The sequence below is a fragment of the Carassius auratus genome, chromosome 21 (genome assembly GCF_003368295.1).
Source record: "Carassius auratus strain Wakin chromosome 21, ASM336829v1, whole genome shotgun sequence".
Taxonomy (NCBI): domain Eukaryota; kingdom Metazoa; phylum Chordata; class Actinopteri; order Cypriniformes; family Cyprinidae; genus Carassius; species Carassius auratus.
In genome coordinates, this window is record NC_039263.1 from 24,467,971 (window position 1) to 24,491,931 (window position 23,961).

General features: G+C 38.0%; 1 protein-coding gene across 1 annotated transcript in view; it reads left to right on the forward strand.

The window, feature by feature from the left end:
* Positions 1 to 911: 911 nt before the first annotated feature.
* Positions 912 to 23,961, forward strand: part of LOC113039142 (collagen alpha-1(XXVII) chain A-like) — a 47,184-nt gene continuing 24,134 nt past the window's right edge. Inside the window, exons 1-10 of the mRNA XM_026197042.1 lie at positions 912 to 1,581; positions 6,314 to 6,381; positions 7,845 to 9,481; positions 15,106 to 15,159; positions 17,122 to 17,175; positions 17,899 to 17,952; positions 18,055 to 18,108; positions 20,508 to 20,552; positions 21,497 to 21,550; positions 22,535 to 22,579. Coding sequence (XP_026052827.1) covers positions 1,529 to 1,581; positions 6,314 to 6,381; positions 7,845 to 9,481; positions 15,106 to 15,159; positions 17,122 to 17,175; positions 17,899 to 17,952; positions 18,055 to 18,108; positions 20,508 to 20,552; positions 21,497 to 21,550; positions 22,535 to 22,579 — 2,118 coding nt within the window. The 5' untranslated portion in view covers positions 912 to 1,528. The remainder of the gene's footprint in view (positions 1,582 to 6,313; positions 6,382 to 7,844; positions 9,482 to 15,105; positions 15,160 to 17,121; positions 17,176 to 17,898; positions 17,953 to 18,054; positions 18,109 to 20,507; positions 20,553 to 21,496; positions 21,551 to 22,534; positions 22,580 to 23,961) is intronic.

Below are 23,961 nucleotides of genomic sequence, written 5' to 3' on the forward strand. Positions count from 1 at the left end.
AGTCATTAACTGCCTCAATGATTGCCTCATTAAATATTCATGAGACTTATAGTCGCATGCCATTTAGCTTCTGAGAAAACTAGTCTATATCTTAAAAGGATGCCTGCAACCTGTTTTACTTTAATAATATGATGTTTTTCAGAGTGAAACACAATATGTGATAGAAAAAGAAGGGACAGGACTTGAACAATTGAGTGGATGGTGAAAAGTGTCTCTGATTCCGGTGTTTGGAGGGGAGGATTAAAAAGCTGTGTCAGTGACAAACAGTGTTTCTCTTTAGAATAATGATAAATCAGGAACTTGCATCAAAAAAGTAAATAGGTTCAGTTTTGATTTCCTGTTCATACAGATGTAGAAGTTGCGTCGTTCACATGGTGTATTTGTCCAGTTCTTGTTTTCTTTTTTATCTTGGATAAGAGATGGAGACGGAGGCTAGTTGTCACATTTGTTTTAGTATATTTTCAAAGTCAATTCATAGATGCAAAAACTGAATATTTCCGCTGTGTCACAAAATTAATTTATTATGGAATGATTTTTCAAGTGTTTTTTAATTGCAGCTCTACAGAAGAAAATATCATTATCCAGCTCAGTGTCAGTTTAGTGAAATCAATAATATGGATTTAAGGACACTATTAATCATCTTTAAGGCAATAGGGAATAAAAACATTTAGACATCACCATCCTTCCAGTTGACTGATTACATTAGGAATACTTTAGGCATTTGACTTTCTTTCACTGTCAAATTAAGTTTTTTGTCAAATTAAGGCGGAAATCCAGAATAAGCACCTGAATTAAAAAAATATGTATTGAAATTGATTGACAGATGCAAATTGATAAAGTGTAATACAACAATTTAAGGTGCATTTCAGACTTTCCATTAGTATGAGAGAAAAAAAACCTTCATGAAAAACCAGTGCATGAAAAAAAAAAGTTTGTGCTTGCTACTGCTTTGCCTGAACCAATAAAGCAATTCTGAAATACAGAACATGAACATTCTGCAACCTGGAACAAGACGGTCCAGAGTTAATTCTGTCTTAAAATTGACCTAGGGTTAACATCTTGAAGTGTGAAAAGCCCATTGGTAGCCTAACCTTGGCAGGAGCTGAAGTGTCCCGGTGTGCCGTCCCACAAGGGGCGTTATGTACGGCGCCCGTGAAACCCGACACCCGGCGCTCGCCACAGCTGCTCTCCAAACTGCTATTTAAAAAAGGAAAAAGGATGAAACTTCCACTCCTGACTCCTCAAACCCCCCAAGCACCAAACATCCAGTAGCTGCTGTAACCGTTGCCAACCCGGCATAAATGCCTACAGCACCCGGGCAGGACCGGACAGAATCGCCCGCGGATTATTCCCGTCGCTCCACGGGAGGGATTTATGGTGGTGTCGCGCAGCAGACCGGTGGGAGATCGCGCTCATTCCGCACCACGGTTTATCCGATGCATGAGACGACAGCTCGCGCTCTCGGGCAGCGACGCGGTCACGCAGATTAACGGATCAGGATTTTGACTGCCGGGACAAATGAATACAAATGAATTTAGCGACCCGAAGGAGAGTCCGCAGAACCTCTCGTCTGGTGGCAAAGTAAGTTTCAGTTTTACCGCATATCAGGAACACAAGGGTCACGCAGGTCGGCCACCTCCGTTCGCCGGTAACACCGGGGACAAAGAGCGCTTGGTGGCTTGGCTGTTTGCGCAGGGCGCGCTGGTTTGTGTGTGTTGGTGCCGGGTGAATGGGCGCTTGTTCGTGCGCGCCGCTCTACCTGTGTAGCTTGGCCAGCGTTCAGAACTGAACAGAAACAGATCTTTAACTGAAAGAGTCCAGGTGTACCAGCAGAGACGTGCAAGAGCCAGCTCTTTACCATCGTTACGCACAGGCGGTGTAGGTTTCTGGAGAGGTGCAAGAACCCCAAGGTCAGTTTAACATAAAGCTTTTGCGCCCAGGCATAGAGCATATGGTCATGACTGTCTGTGGATCGGGTCTTTGGGTTCATCTCTAACTTTAGTGAGGAGCCTTTTACAAAAGACGTGTTGTCGCTGTTTCTTTCTTTTTTTCTTTTTTCTTTCTTTCTTTCTTTTTTTAGGAAATAGGGATGGCAACTGTCCCAACTCTTATGAACGATTCAGGTTCCTTTATGATTCCATTTCATTTTTAATGCATCTGAGAAATAGATTGAATTACTGTTATATTATATGTTATTTTTCATTTTAGTGTTGCAAACGTATTTTTTTTTTTACTATATACTGACATAACCTACCTGATAACATTAAATTCATTTAAAAACATCAGCAAGTTCAACAAAATGTATAACGTTTTTGTTTGTGTTGTCTGTAGCCTTTTAACAAGCGGTCCGGGTTTGGTTCATTACGAGTCCAACAGTTATGTATTTAATTCAGTGACCGCTTTAATAGATCCAAGTGTTTTGATTCACTTAAATGAACCGACTCATAGCCTGTGAATCGTTGAATCGGACTAAACTGGTTGCACTGTTGATTCAGAATCGGTGTAGCGGCAGAGTGCGGGGAAATCTGTCAAGAGAACATCATTCGTTCCTGTGTTTTTAGCACTAGAAACGCGCTCTAGGTTCTTGACTGTTGAGTATTTGAGGCGCTCGTGGAAACATGGAATTCTTGGACGGTTTTTTGGACACCTCGGTTCCAAATAGGCTCACTGTGCTTGTGTGTGTGTTGTGTATTTGCCACTGAGCATCACAGTGCAAACCGCGCCGTGACGCTAAACAAACAAGACTTCCGTTCCTCACACCCACAACCGTGGACGCGTTACAAATGAATGAATGAACGTGTTCAGGTCTTAGAATAGCTGACACGACAGCTAGATGCAATGAAACGTAAACAGAGAATCCAATGGGGGTTTCCAGGAACGTCCCCAGTTGTAACGTTCCAGGAAAGTTTTATCCGACGTTCTATAATAGAACGTTCGCGAGTAGATTTGAGATTAATGGAACCTAAGGTTTCTAAGAAATCAGCAAATGTTTAATCAAGTAAAAAAATACTCTAGAGGTTATACATATTAACCCTGCTAGTACTGAAGATTTTAAATTTGCTGGTATTTATAATACCATTTTGACTACCGTTATACAACATATTTTATGATATCTTAACAAATGCATTGCACGAAACTGGTGCAGAAAAGCTAGAAAAAGTCTGTTTAAGTGAACGAATAAATGAAAAACGAAACTAGTGGAAAAGGCCAAGAGTCAGTCTTGGACATGAAGCACTTGAACAACTTCCAGCAATCTTGAATATGAAACAGAAATTGTAGTGTGGTGATGCTATTCAGTTATAAACACAATATCCTATATGTTTTCCATAAAACGTTGTTTTATCATGAAGTTGTGCCATACTTCCGCTCAAAGATCTAGTCCCGAAGTGCGCAGTGATACACACAGGAGCTGGTGAACAGGTGTTTCGTGTCATAGCTGTGTGAGTCGGGTATTTTTGCAAAGCTGAAACGCTAAATAAACCAATCAGCTACCCGTTTCATAATTATTTGTACGGTTCCTCTGCTTTAGTGCATCTTCCGCGGTCTCTTCTGCGCTCTCTACCGCTGGTCGTGTGTTTTCTGCCGGCGCTCATCGCTCCTGTGAGCGGCCTGTAACCGGATCCCTTGCGCTTCCTTCACTGTCCGCCAGGGTGCGCCCTACATTGCACTAACTCACGACCAGACATGAATATATACTGTATAATTATTTAGGAGCATCTGTGTGAGAGATATGTTCTTGTTTCTTATATATCCACAAATACTATTTTAACACAAACTTGTACTTTGCATCTAAATGTCCAGAGAAAAATCCAGAGAGAAGGTGTTGCAGAGCGGGGGCCAGGTTCTTCCTCATCAATGTCTATCACTGTGTGCCGAACGGAAGGAATTTTCCACTCCCCTATTACTGAAGCAAGTGAGAGAAAGAGAAGGGTTGTTGTATGCAAGGATGGGGCTTTTTTCAGTCGTCTGTGTACATAGTGTGTGTTAGTGTGTGTGTGAGTTTACACATTTGTGTATATGTGGTTGCTACCATTGAGAGAATTCCACTTACTAAATAACTTTTTTAGGCCTGGAAGTGGGAAGCACCAGAGCTAAATTTACTATTAACAAGAAATACACTTTTACTTTCATGCAATAGACTTCTAATAATATGATATCATAATCTTACAAAATTATAATGAGTATTTATTTTTATTTGATTGTTTTTTTTCAATTGGCAACATCTCCTAGTTGAAGTTTTAGTCTGAGTTTACTGACTGACATTAATGGTAGCTTGTTAATGTAAAAAGATAATTGCAAAGTTTATCTCCCAATTCTGACTTTTCCCCCTCACAATTCTGAGTTTATATGTTAACATTCTGACTTTTTTTTCTTGCTGTTCTGTTTATTGCTTAAAGTTCTGGGTTTTTCTTCTCAAAATATTTATTTTCCCCTTAAAGTTGCAAGAAATACAGTCAGAATTGTGAGATTTAAACTCCCAGTTTGGACTTTTTCTCTTTCCAAATTAATGAAAAAGTTCAGAATTTTGAGATATAAATTCAGAATTTTGTGAACTAAAAGTCAGAATTGAAATGAGATAAACTTTTCCAATAACTTTTTTATATTTTTATCACACGGCAGAAAAAGGCTTCTGTAAGCTAGTCCCTCAAACATACACATGTATTCGCTTCCTCTTCTAAATCTGCTTTGGCTATTGGGTAATAACTTGAGTTATTGGATATTTTAGGACACTGAGGGATGTAAATATGTCAGTTTTCTCATGCAGGTTTTCATACAACATTTCCTACAAAAAGCACAGTGTTCATGAGACTCAAGAGATGCTTGACACATACGTGAGTCATTTTCTGCAGCACACACACAACAGAAAGAGCACACTGAGCTGCGACACACACCGATTCTCACTCGTCTGTTTGTGGTGGCTTACTAACTGTGAGGTCAGACTGGCTGGTGTTTCTGGCGTTCTGATTGGCTGAGATTCTCTGCGGCGAGATGTTTCACCTCCTGACTCGGGTAAGGGATCCTGGGGGAGTCTAGGACTGTGTGTGTATGTGATAGATAAAAGAGTGTGTGTTTTGTGGTCAGCAGGTAATGTTAAAAGCAGCTGTCTCAGTCACACAGATATGTCCGCAGACACGGTGGGGGTTTAGCGCGCCGTCTATCCTGCCAATCATAATTGAAATCCTTCCCCTGCGAGTCACTTCCTCTTTCATGCGCCTGTGAAATCTGAGGTTAGGGTTCAAAGGTCAAAGTCCATCAGGGTCAGTCTGGCAAAAAACTACATCTGAGGTTCCTTTGTGGTACCGTCACGCATAAAATGTAGAAGTTGTGTTTGTTACGGTAAACCGATATTAGGCGTTTTTTAACAGCCAGCATAAGATATTTGTGTAAATTATTTTATAGATTACCTTTGATTTCATCTGACACTCACTTAAAGTGTAAAAAATGTATTTCAGCACATATCAAAATATTTTTTTGTATTGCAAACCAGCCATAAGTTTGGAATAATTAACGTTTTTTTAATTCTCTTCTTCTCACGAAAGCTGCCTTTATTTGTTAAAAAATACAGTAAAAATAAGCAACATTGTGAATTATTTTTATCTTTTAAATTAACAGCTTTCTATTTGAATATATTTTAAAATGTAATTTATTCCCATGATGCAAATGTATTTATTCAGCATCATTCCTCCAGTCTTCAGTGTCACATGACCCTTCAGATATGATGATTTCTGATCAACAAACATTTCTGATTATTATCAAAGTTGAAAAGAGTTGTGCTGCTTAATTAATTGATTAAAATTTTTCGTGTTTTACTATGATTGACTATTTATCGGCTACAACATGAAAATAATCAGTATTGGCAAGAATGTTAATGTTGATGCATCACAAAGATGATTTTGTAAAATGCTGAACTGTGGGAAATTCATTTTAGTTTGTTCACATTGTGTAATCGCAACCAAGCTCTGTTCTGAATGTATACACTCGTGTGCACATTTTCCAAAAGAAAGTAAAGAAACACGCAGCACAATTGCTTCATTGACTATAAACATGGAAATACATTTAACTAGCCGGCATCATCCATCGGTTTGATGGTTCGCTCCACTCGCTCCGGAAAGATGGCGCTGCCAGTAAAATTTTCCACTTGTTTGGGTTGAGGCCAGTGCAAGAAGCCTGAAATGTGTACCTCCATTGTAATGATGATGTTTTGACAAGTGGCTTCTGTTATGTAAAGGTCTGATTCAACATTTAACTCTGCTAGCCGCAAAAATCGTGGAAATTCAAATGAGTAACTTTGCCTTTCTCTGTGTGTCCCTAGGAGAGCTCTTCTTCTGTGTATTCTACTTTACTGTACTTCTTTTGGATTCAGCCAAGTACTCTCTGAAGGTAAGATATGAAACAAAAATGAGTTCTGTCTTTATGAAAACGCAACATTTGTTTGCGTATGTGTGATTGCCAATGGAAAGGGTAGATTTTTGAGGCCACTGAATTATTGCACAGTAATAAAGTTTCATGTTCTTGCAATTTCTGCTAAGTTTGGAAAGTTTTACAACATTAAACTTTAAACCTTGAGTCATGAAACTCAAACACCCTCCCTCACATATGTATGAGTTTCCATACCTGACTTTAAAATGCTCTCCTGCCAAATGTGAGTTCCAAGCACTTTTTCTTCAGTAAAACATGTTCTATAACCCCTTGTGTGTGTGTGTGTGTGTGTGTGTGTGTGTGTGCATGTCTGTTTTATAGGAAAAAAATGACATCATGTTCCCACTTGAATGCTGATTCATGCTTATCTCTAGACAGTAACACACATATGAAAAGGCCTGGGAATAAAATTATGATAAATGTACTAAATCAAACCAAAGATCACATGCATTAAGATCCTGTGATAAGCATTAAGGGTTTGCCTAATAAATATGCTGAATATGTGTGTTTTTTTATTTTTTGAGCTAGTCACTTTAGCTATAAATGCCATGTGACTAATTACACCAACATATTATGTTATGACAGCACTGATTAGCTGATGACAGCACAGTAACATGCACCACTGATAGTCCTTCACGGTTTTGCTGACTGTTGATTCATGATACTGATGTGAAACACACGTTCATTTACGCAATCAGATGCATTATTCAGACAGTGTTCTATTGTGTGAATGAAGTAGTTTCTGCTGCTGTTCTCATACTCTTGGCTCAGTCCTGGCTTCGTGAAGCCAAACGCTGACCCAAGTGAAACACGCATACACAAGTTCACTGTGATAAGTTCATCAATTTTCCTTGTCATTAGCCAGTTTTTAGCATTAGAGTTCTGGCATCAGACATGCAGCTGTTAACTCATTTCTTCATTTTAGAAAGTTTTCCCGCTGGAATTTAACACACATGGCACAAAACTGAATTAGCATATTAAAATGATGTAATGCGGAGTCATGGATCTCCTCAAGATGCCATGAAATCAAACTGAAAGTTTTATGGTTTTAATGTGTTCATTTGTGTTAGTCATCTAAATTATGTGTGTGTGTGTAATTTCCTTCCACAAATATTTCAAAACTTAATATTTGATTTGTAATATGCAACTTTAAAACTTTAAAATGATGTTAACTCAATTTAAAAAATTGGTTTTGTGGTCCAGGGTCACATATGTGTGTGTTTTTATATATTATGTATATCAGGGTTCCTCAAATCTTGTCCTGGAGGCCAAATTCGCTGCAGACTTTAGTTTCCACTCTGATCAAACTCATAATATACATACTTTTTTATTTTATATTTTACTTTTCATTAATAAAATTTATATACGTCCTCATGTGAAAGTGTATATGTGTTTATTAAGGTGTCTTCTGCTTTGTGCTGCAGATGTGGACGTGTTGCAGCGGTTGGCTCTGCGTGCTGAGCTCGGTTCTCGCACCGTTCCCGCTGGCGTCATCTCCCTCCACTCTGGAGTCATCCTCACGACACGGGCACGAGTTACCACGGCGACACGCTCCGTGTTCCCTCCAGAACTCTTCTGGAACTGCACTATCGTCCTGAGCATACGGTCTCACCGATTAAACTCAGCATTTCTCTTCTCCGTCCTATCCGGGAAACGGATTCAGCTCGGGCTGGAAATTTCGCCTGGCAAGCTCACGCTTCACACCGGCCCCGGGAATGCCGTGGTCTTCCCATACAACCTCCACGACGGGCGCTGGCATCATCTAGCCTTCGTTTTAAACGGCCAATCAGTGACCCTACACTCTCCCTGCTCAGAGAGCGATGGAGGAGTTACGCAGAAACTCCCCGTACTTCCTGAACGCCTGAACCCTCGCGGGACCTTCCGCTTGGGAGGCACCAGCGCTTTGCTTCCAGGTGCGGTACCTTTCGAAGGTGCAGTTTGCCAGTTTGATGTGGTGCCCTCGGCACAAGCACAGCAGAACTACTGCAGCGCCATCCGCAGGCAGTGCAGAGAAAATGACACCTACAGGCCAGCGCCTCCCGCTCTACTTCCCCTCCCGTCCCGACACGCCCCACCACTATTGACCCACACGTTACCACCTAATCGCACTTTCACGTTCACTCCCACTCCTACTAATTTCCTTTGGACATCCATAAATGGCGCACGAGGGTCTTCTGCAGTGAGAACGAGCGACGGTGTACGAGCTAAACCCATGTCTACCACACCTCCACCCCTTTCCTTGATTCAAACAGGACTTGAAGCTCCTTTATCTTGGGGATATTTAAATTCTGTCTCCCCCAAACCTACTCTCAGGACACCCAGAATCCCCAAGCCGACTGCCTCAAAGCCAGGAGCGGCCAGGCTTACCCCTACTAAACCAGCTGGATCCAAACCCACTCCAGGAAAAACGTCTCCAAAGCTGAGTGCAACTAAGCCTTCCGGACCAAAGCCCACAATTGATCGAACTACTTCTTCCAAATCTGGAAGTTCAAAAAAAACTGGTCCCAAACCTACACCACCAAAACCTTCCAAATCAGCAGCTGTAAAACCCACAGTAAAGAAACCAACCCTTGCGCCAAAGCCCACCAAGGTCAACCCAACGAAGAACACTTCTGTTGGTGCTCAACCTGTCAATCCTAAAAAGAAACATAATGGCATTCTCAAACCGTTATCTGACCCAGAACCGACCGCCCCCAAAAGACCGTCGCCAACCAAGAAAAAGCCACTCCAGCCCAAAACCAGCACCCAGCGCTCACCCCAAACTACACTCCCAACCCCAAAATCCACCACCGCCCCAAACCCTACACCCAAAAAAATCCTTCCGACACCCAAATCCACTCCGTTCACCACCACCGCACCAAACAAACCACCAAAAACTCTGGAAACCCCCAAAGTCATTCTTGACAGGCCAAAAATACCTATCACTCCAAGCACTCCATGGTTCGCTGTCCAATCTGTTACTCTCCCGGCTTTCAACGATTTTCAGAGCTTTGAGGTGGAGCCCACATACTTTTCACTTCTGGTTGGACCGCCAGGACAAAAAGGAGATCCCGGGAAAATGGTGAGAGAGCTGCATTGTTTGTATCTGTTTGTGTTCGATTAATTTGAGTTTGTTGCTAAAAATGGGCACATGAGTAGAAATAAATACTCATGCCACACATATTGACACATATACTGTACATAAATGTAAAGGAAATATTTTTGGCAATATCCAACTCAGTTAAACGTGGAGCAAGATTCTTGACCAATGAAATTTCTTTGTGGGCGGGACTATCTTGCATGGTACCATACAAATTAAATCCAGCAGACTGACTAAATTTCCCATGGTTTCCTAATGGTTTCCCTAAAGTTTAGCTGGTTGTCATCATCAGGATAAAAAAATCTGTTTAACATGGGAGAGATAGTTTTATCACTTCTCATGCTTAGTTAAGACGTATTTAAAGGGACCATGTGCATATTGATTAATGAGGTACAGTAAAAACTATATATACACTGTCATTCAAAAGTTTGGGATAAATAAGATTTTTTTAAATGTTTTATAAAGTGCTCACCAAGACTGCATTTATATAATCATAAATGCAATAAATAATGTGAAATATTATTTTATTTCAAAATAGATGTTGTTTATTTGAAAATATTTTCAAAGGTAATTTATTTCTGTGATCAAACCTGAATTTTCAGCATCATTACTCCAGTAAGTTAATTTCTTTCAGGATTGAATACAAAGAAAAACCTTTGAAGAAAAAGCTTTTGTGACTTTATATACATCTTTATATATATATAAAAATCTTCCTGACCCCAGTGTATGTTGGTTGCAGAACAGTTCATAAACCTTTCCTTTCAAGTACAAATGCAAATGTTTAATTAATTATACATTCTTTTGTAAATGTCTGAAAGCACAAACATCACATACTAAACCATAAATACTTTTATGCTGGTAAAAATGTAATGTTATGATTATATAAATTATATATGTTTCCAGGTGGATCAAATGCTCCTTAAAGGATATAAACAGCTCAATATTGCTTTTATTTTTGTGTCGTTATGATCAATTTTGGGTCAAAAGTGTACTGGTAATGCCTGTATAGTTTGCACGTGACTTCATCGTTCTCTCATGTTAGTGTTTTCTTGAAAGCCGTTGACCGAAGTGCTTTTAAAGCTGGGTCAAAGGTCAGGGGAAGTAGTGAACATTTTATCAGTCGTCCAGACACTCAAGCAGGGAATCCCATTCCATCCATGGATTTCAATCAGATCAATCAGAAACCACCTTGTTCAAAAACAACCACCTGACCTTTGACCCCAAAACAAATAAAGATAAGTGAGTTATTACTGAAGTCCTGTGCTAAATGTGAGCCAGCCGTATCTAAACAGTAGGACTGCGACATCTTAAAAATCCTGGAGATGCAGCAATTCAAGCAATTGACTGATTTCAAGCTAATCTCTTTAGTTAGCGAGAATGTTCAGTGTTAGTGATGACATCATACTCAGACTCTCTAGAGGGCATTTTCCAAAATACCTGACTAAACTTGACAAAACGGCCCACATGTTGAACAATGACCCATTTTAGCTTGTGTCTGTTTATGTCTGCACATCCCTGTGGTTACCTTTGTGTAATCTGGTGGGATCACAGGTATGTGTGTGTGTAGCAGCCAAGAGAATGTTCTCTGTCATTACCGCAGGATAATTACCTAAAAGCCCCCGTCATCCACCATAAGGACACGTTCAGTAGGTACTTGACTAAAATGGCAGGAACACACCCGGCGATTGGACACACGCTCTTAGTCTGCATTTATACAGCCCCGTGCTGCATTGCACCGTTTACTCGGAGATAATGAGCTATAGCCACTATCTTTAGCGTTACTTAAATATACAATAACCCCAAAAACACTGTGAGCGTGACGCTAACAAGCTCTGTTCAGAATGAATGCTACTGCTTACTAAATACTGTGCAGAATGTGCTTTTAACTGCCTACTAATTTTTTTAATTAGCATGAAACGGGGTCAAACTGTGGTAAGCTGTTGTTGTCTCTACTGTGGGTTGCAATGTTATTTTTTTTTTGTTATTTTCATTTTATTGTATGTTTTATTAATATCAACTTTTAAAAAACTTTTTATTTACTAGGTTTAATATATTTTTTTTATATTACTGTAAAGGTTTAATAAATTTTTAGGTATACTTTAGGTTTTTTGTGTAGTGTTAGTATTTTTTTTGTTATTGTAACTTTTTAGTATATATATATATATATTTTTTTTTTTTGTTATCAGATTTTTTTATATTGCTGTTTAGGATTCAATTTCATTTATTTTTAGATTCATTTAAATTTCAAGTTAATAATTTTAGTGATTCAAATACTTATACTACTATACTTAATACTAAATAGTTAATATATTACTATTTAGATTTAAGTAAGTTTTATTTCAGTGTTAGTTTTAGTTTTTCACTTAGTTTTTCAATTAAGGCAACATTTAAATTTAGTTTGTCATCATTTTGTAATTTTATTTAGATACTAACCCTAGATACTAAGTTTCTTTGCTTTTTCATGTGAAATTATCTCAACATTTTTCATTTTAGTATTAATCATTTATTTATTTCAAAAAAATTCAGTCCACTTTATTTCAGTTAATAAAAATGCATTTAATATTTTTAGTTTAATATTTGTATTTTTAGTTAACGACAGTAACCCTGGTATGTCGCATGAGTAATTTAGAGAGTGGTGTTCGATAATAAGTTACTTAGCATTTTTAATCCAAAAGTATCTGAAAATTGGTCAATTAATTAATAATTCAAGGACAAATATAGATAGTGCTGCTTGCAGTATTTCAGATTGATTCAGAAGTTGAATTGCTTTGTGAGATGGAGTAGGTCATTTGTGTCATACTGTGCACAAAGTGCTACATACTGCGAACTCAAGCATGCAGCACAGTTTGAAAGCACTGTTGCATGATGGGAGTATCTGGGTGTTCATTTAGGATGGGGCGGTTGGAGGGTTGTGGGGGGCTGTGTGTACATGTATGTGGGTGAGAAAGCCCCATCCCCCGCCTCCATCAACAGAGCCATAGTTCTAGAGCTCAGAGATTCTTAACATAAACACACAGCAGCACACACACTCACACACTCATCTTCTCAATGAAGGCTTTCATCCTGTGCCTCGTGGCACTGCGCTGGGGGTGCAGGACAGAAAACCCAACTGACCCGCTGTTTCAACAACTAGCTGATACATATGATACCGCTTTAGCCATAGAACTGGGAAATTACCGGATAACCGTGATATTTTTAGACATTTGATGATATTCGATATGTAAAGTATGTTTATGCTCTGAAAAAAAGGAGGTGCTTTTTTTAGGTGCCAAACAGCCTTTGCTGGCATATCAATTAAATTGTTAATTTTTTTTACTTAAATACTGAAATACAGAAATCAATCGGCAAGAAATAGCATTCATAACCTATTTAACTTTTATTTGATGTAAAATAACAAATTACTTTTACTAATATATTTTAGCAATGTTTAATTATTTTATAGATTTATTATATTATAAAAATTTATAAATTATATTATTATAAATAAATATATTTGATTTATGAAAATAAAATATCAATACATTTATTTATATTTATATAATATATATATATATATATTAGGGGTGTAACGGTTCACAAAATTCACGGTTCGGTTCGATACGATACACTGATGTCACGGTTCGGTTCGGTTCGGTTCGATACGTTTTAGATACAGCAAAATGTAAAAACATCTCAACTTTTCAGAATGCCGCAAGCGCACCGCGGGTCATGTGACAAGAACTAACCAATCAGCTTCATCCTTTCCCGTAACAACGTTGAGAGCTCAGCCAAGATGAAGGATCAGCTGATCATAGTTGTATATGGATTGCAATTTTGAAATAAATTTAGTAGCAGAGCTACTGCAAGCGATTTTTAGAGCTGCAAATCCATTTATCCTTTGCTGAAATTTCCGCGTCTCATGGAGAGAGCACGTCATTGTTGCTTAGCAAAGACAGACGCCTCATGAGCGCTTCTGCCCAAGCGCTTTGGAAAGGAGGAGAAAGACGCGCTTAGCGTTTTCCATGCGTTTTTAGGCACGATATGTGAACGGCCCCTAAGGCGCTCGCTCACTCAGCACGCGCTGAAGGCTCGTTGCAAAATGTCGAATGCCTTTAACAGACCAGAAATATAAGATCCTAAAATAACCAACAGGTCTGGTGTTTGGGTTGGATTCCCTGTAAGCTATAGTTTCTAAATGCTGCAGGGATAGTTTGCTGCGTGCATGTTTCTCCTTTTTTTCGTCTTTTCCCAGACAGTACTGAAGCATATATCCCAGATATTCCCGCTGGTGTTTTTTTTTTTTTTTTTTGTAATCCCGCTGGTGTACCCTGTCATGTTGCAGATGCGACATACCGTTGTTTATTTATCCACCACTCTCTTGCCATCACCATTATAGCTTAAAGGGAATCCAAAGTGCACCCAAACACCAGACCTGTTGGTTATTGGAGGATCTTCTCATTTCTAGTCTGTTAAACGCATTGGCTATTTTGCAACGAGCCTTCAGCGCATACTGAGTGAGCGAGCGCCTGCTGAGTAGCCTAACATAAACATATAAGATGGTGTTTTTTTCTTCTTCGGGAGTGTCAGGGGCGTTGCCTGTTACGTTGTTTGGGTTATTGGGCTACCTTGTTGAACGCATATCATTATATTTCTCTCTCTCTCTTTTTTTTTTTTTTTTCAAATATAATTAATTACTCCAACGAACCGTTCGGTATACATAATGCGTACCGCGTACCGAACCGAAAGCGTCGTACCGAACGGTTCAATACGAATACGCGTATCGTTACACCCCTAATATATATATATATATATATATATATATATATATATATATATATATTTATATATATATATATATATATATATATATATATATATATATATATATATATATATATATATATATATATATATTTAAATATAATTAAATATTTTACATAAAAATAAATGTTAATTTTATAAATATTTACTTTATAAATAATTTATATAATACATAAAATAATACTTATTTTATAAAATACAAATTTTTGTAAAATACTTAAAATAAAATTTTAAATTATTTACTAAATAATTCATAAACATTTATATTTTCTAAAATATGTAATATTAATATTAAACTTACTTTATAAATATTTTAAAAAAAAATTATATTTGCTATTTATAAAAAATAATAATATCCATTTTTTAGATTTTAAAAATGATTTTCAGAAACAAATTGATTCTGTGATTGTACTTATTTACTGAAATGAACCATTCACAAGATGAGAGACTATATTAAAATATTTCTTATGTTCTTTGCTGTCATATAATACACAGAGTGAAAAAACAGCCAGTTGCGTAATCTGAGCACTGTAGGATTGTGGGATTGGACCACAGGGATCTTTTCATAAACACACACTGCACACTCTTTCTCTCTCTCTCTCTCACACACACACACACAGTGGGATTCAGGATCTACAGGTCTCCTGTAAGTCTATAGCTCATTATCAGAAGAAGGAAATTCCCTGGAATGACTTCCTGTTTCCTCTTTGCTGTTTAGTTTTTAAAAGGAGCCCTGCAGCACTGTTAGCACACTTGTGCAGTGAGTGTGTGTTTGATTCATGAGAGCACTTATTTGTGTTTCATAGGGAATCCCGGGACCTCCAGGGAAACCAGGGCAGCCAGGGGCAAGAGGACCTCGGGTGAGTGTGTGTGTGTGTGTTAGACTAAAAGAGCCATTGACCTTTGACCTCAGGTATAAACAGGAAGTGTGTAAACTGCAGGGCCACACACTGTCCGCTCCAGTGTGTTTGTGCTTTATTGGTTTCTTTAGTGAGTGTCTCTGTGTTTTGTCTGGTCAGCAGGTCGAACTGACCTCAGAACAAAACACAAAGCGCCGCTCTGGATCTGCCTGACTCATTCACTTTCACACGCGCTCATTTGCCCTTTCTTATTCCTGTTTATCTCTTTTTTCTATTTACTCAAATATTTATATAAAAATATGTGCAACATATACAACAGGTAGTAAATTCCATCTTTCTTCTGTGTTTGAAGTATTTTAGAGTATTTGACATGGATGATTTGTCAATTTTGGGTGGTCTATTCCTTTGACTGAAGAGTCCTTGTAAGGAATCTTCTAGCACAGTCAAACACAGAAAGCCATAGAGCCATGAGACTTTGTTTGAACTTTGACCTTTGTTGACAGGATGGCATGGATGCGAGGTGATGTTTTAGCAACTGTAGTCAATGTAGTGTGCATGCATCAAAGTGTGTGTGTGTGTGTGTGTGTGTGTGTGTGTTAAATATTTTAGAGCATGTGTTATAAAGTCTGACTGCTAGGCCTTGTTCAGCCGGCACCCTTTTCATGTTAAATGTGTATGTTATTTGTATATGTGTCTGTGTGTGTGTGTGTGTGTGTGAGTGAGTGTGTTTGCTTGTTAGAACAAAGAAGTCTTTCAGTAAAGTCAGCCTACACTGTTTGCGCTTTCTTTGCACTCTCCTCAGTCTTTGGTTTCTCCTAATGCACGGCTAAGAAGCCTCCTATTGTCACCAAGTCTGCATTTATGTTCCCAAAAATACAGTTATAGTGTAAAATATTATTATAATTTAAAGTAACTGTTTTCCATTTGGATATATTTGAAAATGTAATGAATTTCTGTAATGCAAAGCTGAATTCCAGTTTTCAGTGTCACATGATCTTTCAGAAATCATATACAGTATATCCTGATTTACCGCTCAAAAAACATTTCTGATTATTTTTTATTATCATTCTTGTGGAAATGGTGATACAGTACATATTTTTTCCCCCAGGATTCTTTGATAAATAGAATGTTCAGAATTTATAGAATAGAAATCTTTTGTGACATTATATCATTACTGTCACTTTTGATCAGTTTAGTCATCGTTCAAGGGAAAAACTAATTTCTGAACCCAAACTTTAAAAACGTTATAACACATAATATAATCAGTTCATATTCACTCCTTATATATATATAATGTAAAACATTTTTTTGTGTTTATTGATTTAGACACTTTGGTTAAAATAATTTAGTGAATCACATTGTCTGGGTGCAAATAAGAGACTTGGTTCTTTTTATTCTTGTGTGTTTAATATTATGTTAGCAACAATGTAATATTCAATATTTCATCAATATTCAGTATAGTCACACAGCCCTTATATAGATAAACACACACTATTGTTTTTACATACTTGCATTGCTTTTGTCTTGTTTTCGTGCATGGTATCACTCAATCTGTTGGGCTTGTTTATGGACTGTTTCCCTCCAATGACCCCCATTGACCTTGACCCTCACTGTGACCCCTGACCTCAGATGGGAAGTCGTTTAAAATAACAACGCCAGGGTCGAAAGAAAGGTCAAAGTCAAATTCAGTTTCTGAAGATTTCTTCAAACTTCAGTTTCATCTCAGATCCATTCACTGTAAACTAAAAACACATAATGCCCAAAGCATACTTAAGTACGCAAGTACGTGAATGCAAAGGCATCAAACTAGAAAAGATGAAGCAGTTCGTAATTCAGGTGCATTCTGAGCATGGCCACAAGGGGCGCATTAACGATCGTCAGAGGGTCAACTATTAAATGCATTCAGTTTTGCTTAATTGTTCATTCCTAATGTGTGTATTGTTTATATCTCGTTTCCTGTAGGGACCCCCAGGACCACACGGCAAGCCAGGTCGACCCGGTCCACCAGGGTTGAAGGTAAAAACCAACTCACACACACTTACCGTCAGACAATGTGCAGTCTGATCCCGTGCACTGCTCTGCTCATCTTCCTCTGTTTGCCCTTCTGTTATATTCATCACCGCACCGGCTGCCAGTACTATTGGGCTGCACACAAGGTTTTGGAAACACAGGCACACACATGTACACACACACACAAGCCCTTTGATTTATTTGAGCTCAAGAGAAGCCCAGCAGGTAGTGGAAAGACTTTCCCATGATACAGAAATGAGTGTTTGTGTGGCGAAGTGTAGCTGTAGTATTAAACACTGGTTATAAACCAAAGCCACCAAACATTCTTCAAAGTTATGTATGCGTGTGATGTCCCACCGTGTGATTGGTCCGCCTTTTTTCATCCCTGTAAACACTACGAAGGTGGTAAACAGCCAGGAAGCCCAACGGGGAGTGTGTTTGTGTGATTGAACGCTCTCTGCTTTCTGTGTTTAATTATTTCAGCCGGTCTTTGAAGACAAGCCTAGTTAAGGTGCAACGGCCCGGAGTCAAACTTCCCACATGTTCTCGCTCTCTTATTCTGTCTGTGACACACACATGTACATGCACACGTTATTACTGTAACATATAAAGCTCAAAACGGATGAAATACCAGCTTTGCTTTAATCTGATTAGCAACGACCGGGCTTTGTATGATGCAACATTTTCTCCAGACGATTCATCTTTTGTTTTGTCGTTTCTTTCTCTCAGGGGAAAAAAGGAGACCCTGGACTTTCACCTGGAAAAGCACCAAAAGGGGAAAAAGTGAGAAGATATGAATACATTTAGATGCTAACAACAGCTACATTGTTGTTGATGAGAAGAAGGGGCTTTGCTGTGCCTCATGATTGCTCTCTGTGTTTGTAGGGAGATGCTGGTCTGCCTGGTCCTGTCGGTTTAGTCGGGCCAGAAGGCCGTAAGGTAAGATATTCTGAAACGCTTGAATCATTCTCTCCGTTGTTTCATTATTTCTCATCACTAATGTTGCTGTGCACTTGCTGGGTGACATGAGCGCATATGTTTGCCTCTTTGCTTACCAGACCCACACAAACACTCTGAACGCTCCCACTCCTTCTGTCTCGCTGTGTCTGCTGTTGCTGTGGAAACCCAGTGTAAACATTAGAGGGAATCCCCAATGAGTCGTCTATCACTCCTTTATACTCCACGCTCACACACGTCAAACAAGGCTATTGAGAGTCGTACAGTCGTTCACCATGAGTGACTCTCTTTGTTATGACCATTAGCACATGTGTGTGTGTGTCTCAGCTGTGCATGATTAAAGCAATTTTAGACTCTCTGCCAGGCGTTTTAGTGTAAGCAATAGCACTTACAGCTTCGTATGTGTGTTTGCGTTGGAAGGATCTAGCAGAGTGATCTCTGGAAAAATCCTGTAGCGGATTTAAACGATGGTCGTGAGCATGCATATGTTATGTCTAGAGCGGCAACAACTATAAATACAATCAAAGTCTATTATAAAAGTAGTTGACAGTGAGTGTCATTATCAAGTCTCTGCCGGTTTAGAGCCAATAAATAAATGCAACTAACCTGATAACACATGAATGGCTGGCTGATCAACATTTATCATGGAAGAGCACTAATAATGGTGCTGTGTTTGGTTTCCATTTAATGTCTAATTTAAAATCTTTTTTATTTAGATTTGTATGTATAACACTGGATATACTAACTCGGATATTTAAGTTATTTCGACAAATTTTAGGTTGTTTAATTTATTGTATTTTATTTTTTACAGGAAAAAAAACTATATAAGCATGTTTTTTTTCAAAATACTAAAATATTATTTTATTTTTAGGTTATTGACCAATTAGTTGATTTTTCGCTGAAATAATTGATAGATTCATTGATTATTAAAATGAGCTGTTAATGGCATGTCTGTACATGTGGTTTAGTGTGTTTTTGAATACCTGGCAGGCTGTGCGGCGGTCCATGTGCTTTGTGTTACGTGTCTGTGGGTAGAGAAAGAGACATCAGGATGTAGAGGAGAACCTCTGGAAAAACGGACAGCAGCCTGTCATGAACGAGTGAATGAATGTGGGTATAACGGAAACCAATAATAAACCAAAGCAGCCTGTGATTTTTCTGAGGGGCCAGACAGATTAAGCAGCTGATCCAGTACAACCTTTAACACAGATTCTACTGTAAACTCTAAAAGATGTTCTGACGCTGGACGGCTAGATGATGCATAAACAACGCAGATTCTTAGAAATTGATAAGGGATTATGTTAAAATGTTATTAAGTTATTAAGAAACATTTTTTAAGTGTACTGTGTGTATGTAAGTGTTTAAATGCTTGTAAATGTAAAACAGAGATCAATGGTACATGTGTGTGGCTGTTCGCTGGAATGTGGAGGTAGAGGCAGGAATCAGAGCTGGGTTTCCCACAAACAAACGTAATGGAAGAACCAGACATCTCTCAAACGCTGAGTGTGACAGGATGGATTTCACTGGTTTGGCAGAGAAGAAAGTGTGTGTGCGTTTGTGTGTGTCTTGTAGTTTTATGTTCTTGCTTGCATTTCTCTAGAAATGATGGTTATTCACGCTAGTGTTCTGTCTGTCTGTCTGTCTGTTTATATATCTATCCTATCTGTCTGTCTGTCATTCTGTCTAACTTCTCTGTTTGTCTGTCAGTGTATCTTTTACTTTTCTTTCTGTCTGTCTATCTGTTTAAGTTGTCTATCTATTTAGCAGCTCATGTTCCGTTTATGTTCTCACGTTTGTAAGACAAGCCATTCAGAAGTGTGGTTCCCATGTAACATGGAAAATATTCTCATAGTTTATCCACTTTTTCTTGTCTGTCCACTGGCGCACTCGTGAGGTCTCACTCTTTACTATATTCCTCCCTCAAACCCGTCTCTTGCTCTGTTCCGCCTTTGATGCATATTTTCCGCTCTTTGTCAATGTCTTGCTGTAGTCAGCACAATATTGCGCCTGTGAGACTCGTGGGATCTTGACTATAACAGAAAAACTTTTATATCTGCAATATACACACACACACATACATGTCTGCTCACTGAAATCCACATATGTTGCAAATGCACATGTGTAGATGCACATTTTGTTCAACATAAAGGCATGTGTGGAAAATATCGCAGTGCTTTCCTTATTGACTACAGATGGATTGGGTCAATTATGATGGATCTTTAAAATGCACGCTCACTGTGGGAGATGAGTATTTGTGTGTGTGTCTTTCCATATCCTTTTATTAGAAATTGGTTTGTAGCGTTTCATTTGTCTTTTTGTGTATGTGTGTGTTTAAATCACTAAGTGTTTATTAAATCGTCATGTGTCCTCCTTGTGAACAGGGACAAAAAGGCCATCCAGGACCACCAGGCCTTCCCGGGGAACCAGTGAGTAATGCAGACACACAAACACTGTTACACAAACAAACAAGCACATAAACAAACACTCAAAGTGTGAGGATATTCGCATCCAAGTTAAAAACCTACGTCACAAGTCATCACTACTCCTTGGAAAGATTTACCTCTTACAATACACACACAGTCATTCACATGACAAGAAAATAACCTTATAAAGCCCTCTGTGTTATTTAAGGTAAACCTTAAGTCAAAAGTTTAGTTAGAGGAAAGACAAACACGCACACCCAGAGGAAAGTTTTATTGCTCAGAGGGTGTTTTTCATAACTCTGGAGACTAAGTGTGTCATTTCTGTGCCTAGCATCACCAAACAGAATTGCAAAATAGGGACTGGTTTTAAACGAAACATTCTCCCTGTTCGCTATTGGTCAGACAAACAAACAGCCCGCCCCCAAAGTCATGCCATTGGCTGAGCCCTTACTGAAAGAGATGTCATAACTACACACATTTTGCATGTATGTGTCACGTATACAACTTCTCTATTTACTTTATAGTAAATATATATACACATTATTGCTCCTATACTATTACACTGAATGGATAAGACAGTCTTAATTTTACATAGGCTTAACCACACATGTGTATAAAAAAACATTGCATTAGTTCACAATGTTAACTCAATGTTGAATCAGCTTGATGTAGCTCATCACATTGACTATAAACACTATATTTTAATAATATATTCCACTAAATATTGTCTTCAATTTTGGTGCTAAATCTATTGATTTATCATTACAAAAACATTTAGCTTGATTGTGCTTTTTCTGTAAAAGGAATCCATCATTTGGTGTTTTGCTCCAAATAAAGTGCAGTGACATTGATGCATTTCACATGTTCAGACTTTTGGTCTTTAAAGTAAATGTTTATGCTTTAATGTATATAGGAGAACCAGCATTTCTTTTTGTCTTATCTTACAGGGAGAACAAGGTCCTGTCGGAGAAGCTGGAGCCAAAGGCTATCCTGGCAGGCAGGTGCAGTAGATCTTCCTCTGCTGTGGAGTGTGGTGTGTATGTGTGTGTGTGTGTGTGTGTGCGTGTGTGTGTGTATGTGTGTGTGTGCATGCTTGTGTTTGTTTGTTGTTTGAGTTTCTTTGCTTTGTTTTTCATTGACTGCTCGTGGAAGATATGCAGTATGTTGCCCTGGCATAGATACTGGGTTTTGTTCAGTATAGCTGCGGGCCACTGCTATTGAAAATCACAGAGTTCAATTATAGGAAAGGATTTATTTGCTCACTCTGACCGCATAGTATTGAGATGTTTTGACACGCTTGTGTTGTTTTCATTGATGGAGTTTTGGATTTAATCAGAATAAATCTCCATCCTTTTGAAATGCCAGTCCAGAAGCCACAGGCCTTTGTTTTTTAACACATCTTGAGCTCATTGCAGTTGCTTGTATTGAAATACATAAGACGGTTCTTTGGGAAACATAAATCTGATTGGTCAATTGTATCATTATGTTGTCAAATATAACTTAAGTATTTTTCTTCTCACATAATAAAATAAACCAATAAGTCAAATTATTATTTCACATCATGTATTCATTTATCCATTCATCGTTGCAAATAAACCCTTTTTCTTTCAAGAAAATCTCTTTCGTCAAACATTTATCCATTGCTATTTTCTGCCTAAATTTAAAATGTTGATTAAAGAAAATGTATAATATGTTTAAAAATATATTTAACATATACAACATATAAAAGATTAAAAAATCCGTCTATCTATAAAAAAATGACATTGCATTTACAAGTGTTTTGTGGCTCTGTTTAATATATGAAGCCTATGATAAAAACCATTAAAAGTTCATCATGGTTTTTGTTCTTGTGGGCATATAAATTTGGATGCTTATCAAAAGCAACAAGCTATTAATTTCGGTTCCATTTTGCCTGTTAAATGACTTGTGTTGATTAAATCCTCATCCTGTTTCTGAAGCCTCTCTCTCTTTTTCTTCTCTTCCAGGGTTTACCTGGTCCGATAGGGCCTGTTGGGCCGAAAGGGGCTCGGGTGTGTACACGTCTTCTTCCCGTTTGATGTATGATTGCATCTCACAGCGCTGTCATTGTGACATTTGAGCGGGCCTATAGTTACCGTTGCTAGGTTATTTGCATTGTTTTGAGAGCTAATGTCAAGTGTTTCGACCTTGACTCCAGAGGAGAGATTTTTACTACTACAGCTTCTCTTTTCTTTCATCCCCCTGGTTTTTCCTCTTTCTGTTTTTTGAGTCAACAGAGACTCAAGCATGACAAATTTGCTGCTGACAGCTGCCGGAGCCATAAGTGTGCGTTTATGTGTGTTTTTAGCCTCCTACGGTCACATTAACATGTTTGCATGGACAGCCACCTTCATTTATATTGCCCTGTCGTCTATTTGATGTATTCAGAAACAATTTATATTTTATTCTCACTCTACCACTTTATATATCATGCTCACACACATGCACGCTTTGGCTGTTGTGTTTGTAGTCGAGCTGTGTTAAAGGCTCTTTATCAGGCTAGGCTCCGCCCCCATTGGCTGGAATTTCCTGTTTAAAATCAGACTGAGGCCCTGCTGTCTTTAGTCAGCACACATACACATGTGTCTCCCAATCAGTGCGGGGTAGTAACTGATTACATGTAATCTGGATTACGTAATCAGATTCCAAAGATAAAGTACCTGTAATTACATTGTATTACATTTTAAATACTCGCAATCAGATTACAGTTACTTCTTTATGGAATGATGATTACATATTATTTACACAATGGCAATATATTATTCATAATTTATTGGTTTGCCCAATTCATTTTTCCCCCTTTCTATATGAATTTACCACTTATGTACAGTATGGGAAACCAACGTTTAATGCATTTTAATTATATATATATATATATATATATATTTTTTTTTTTTTTTTTTTTTTTTTTATCAATATGTTGCACACTTATACGTAATATGTGTGATCCAGATTATGTTACTAACTACAATTTTTTTTCGTTCCTTGTCATTAACAACACTTCTAGGTGCCTTAAACTTGATTTCATGAAGCAGTTTAATATTAATATTAATATTAGTTTCATAAGGATAGAAGCCTTCAAAAGACAAAGACTTGTGCAAAAAATATGTAATCATTAAAAAAGTAAATGTAGTCTAAGTACAAGTATTTTAAAATGTAACATAATCCAGTAAAAAAAAAAATCTAATTTCAAATTTTTGGAATTTGATTACATAATCCAGATTACATACATAGATACATGTAATCAGTTACTACCCAGCACTGTTTGCTTCAAAATTTCTTCGGAGAGAAGTATTATTTTTCCCTTTTTTACTCAAAATAGGGTGGTGTAAGCATTATGGAGCTCTGTTATTACTGCAACTGTTACTAGTACACTGGAAGCCAAGAGGGCGCT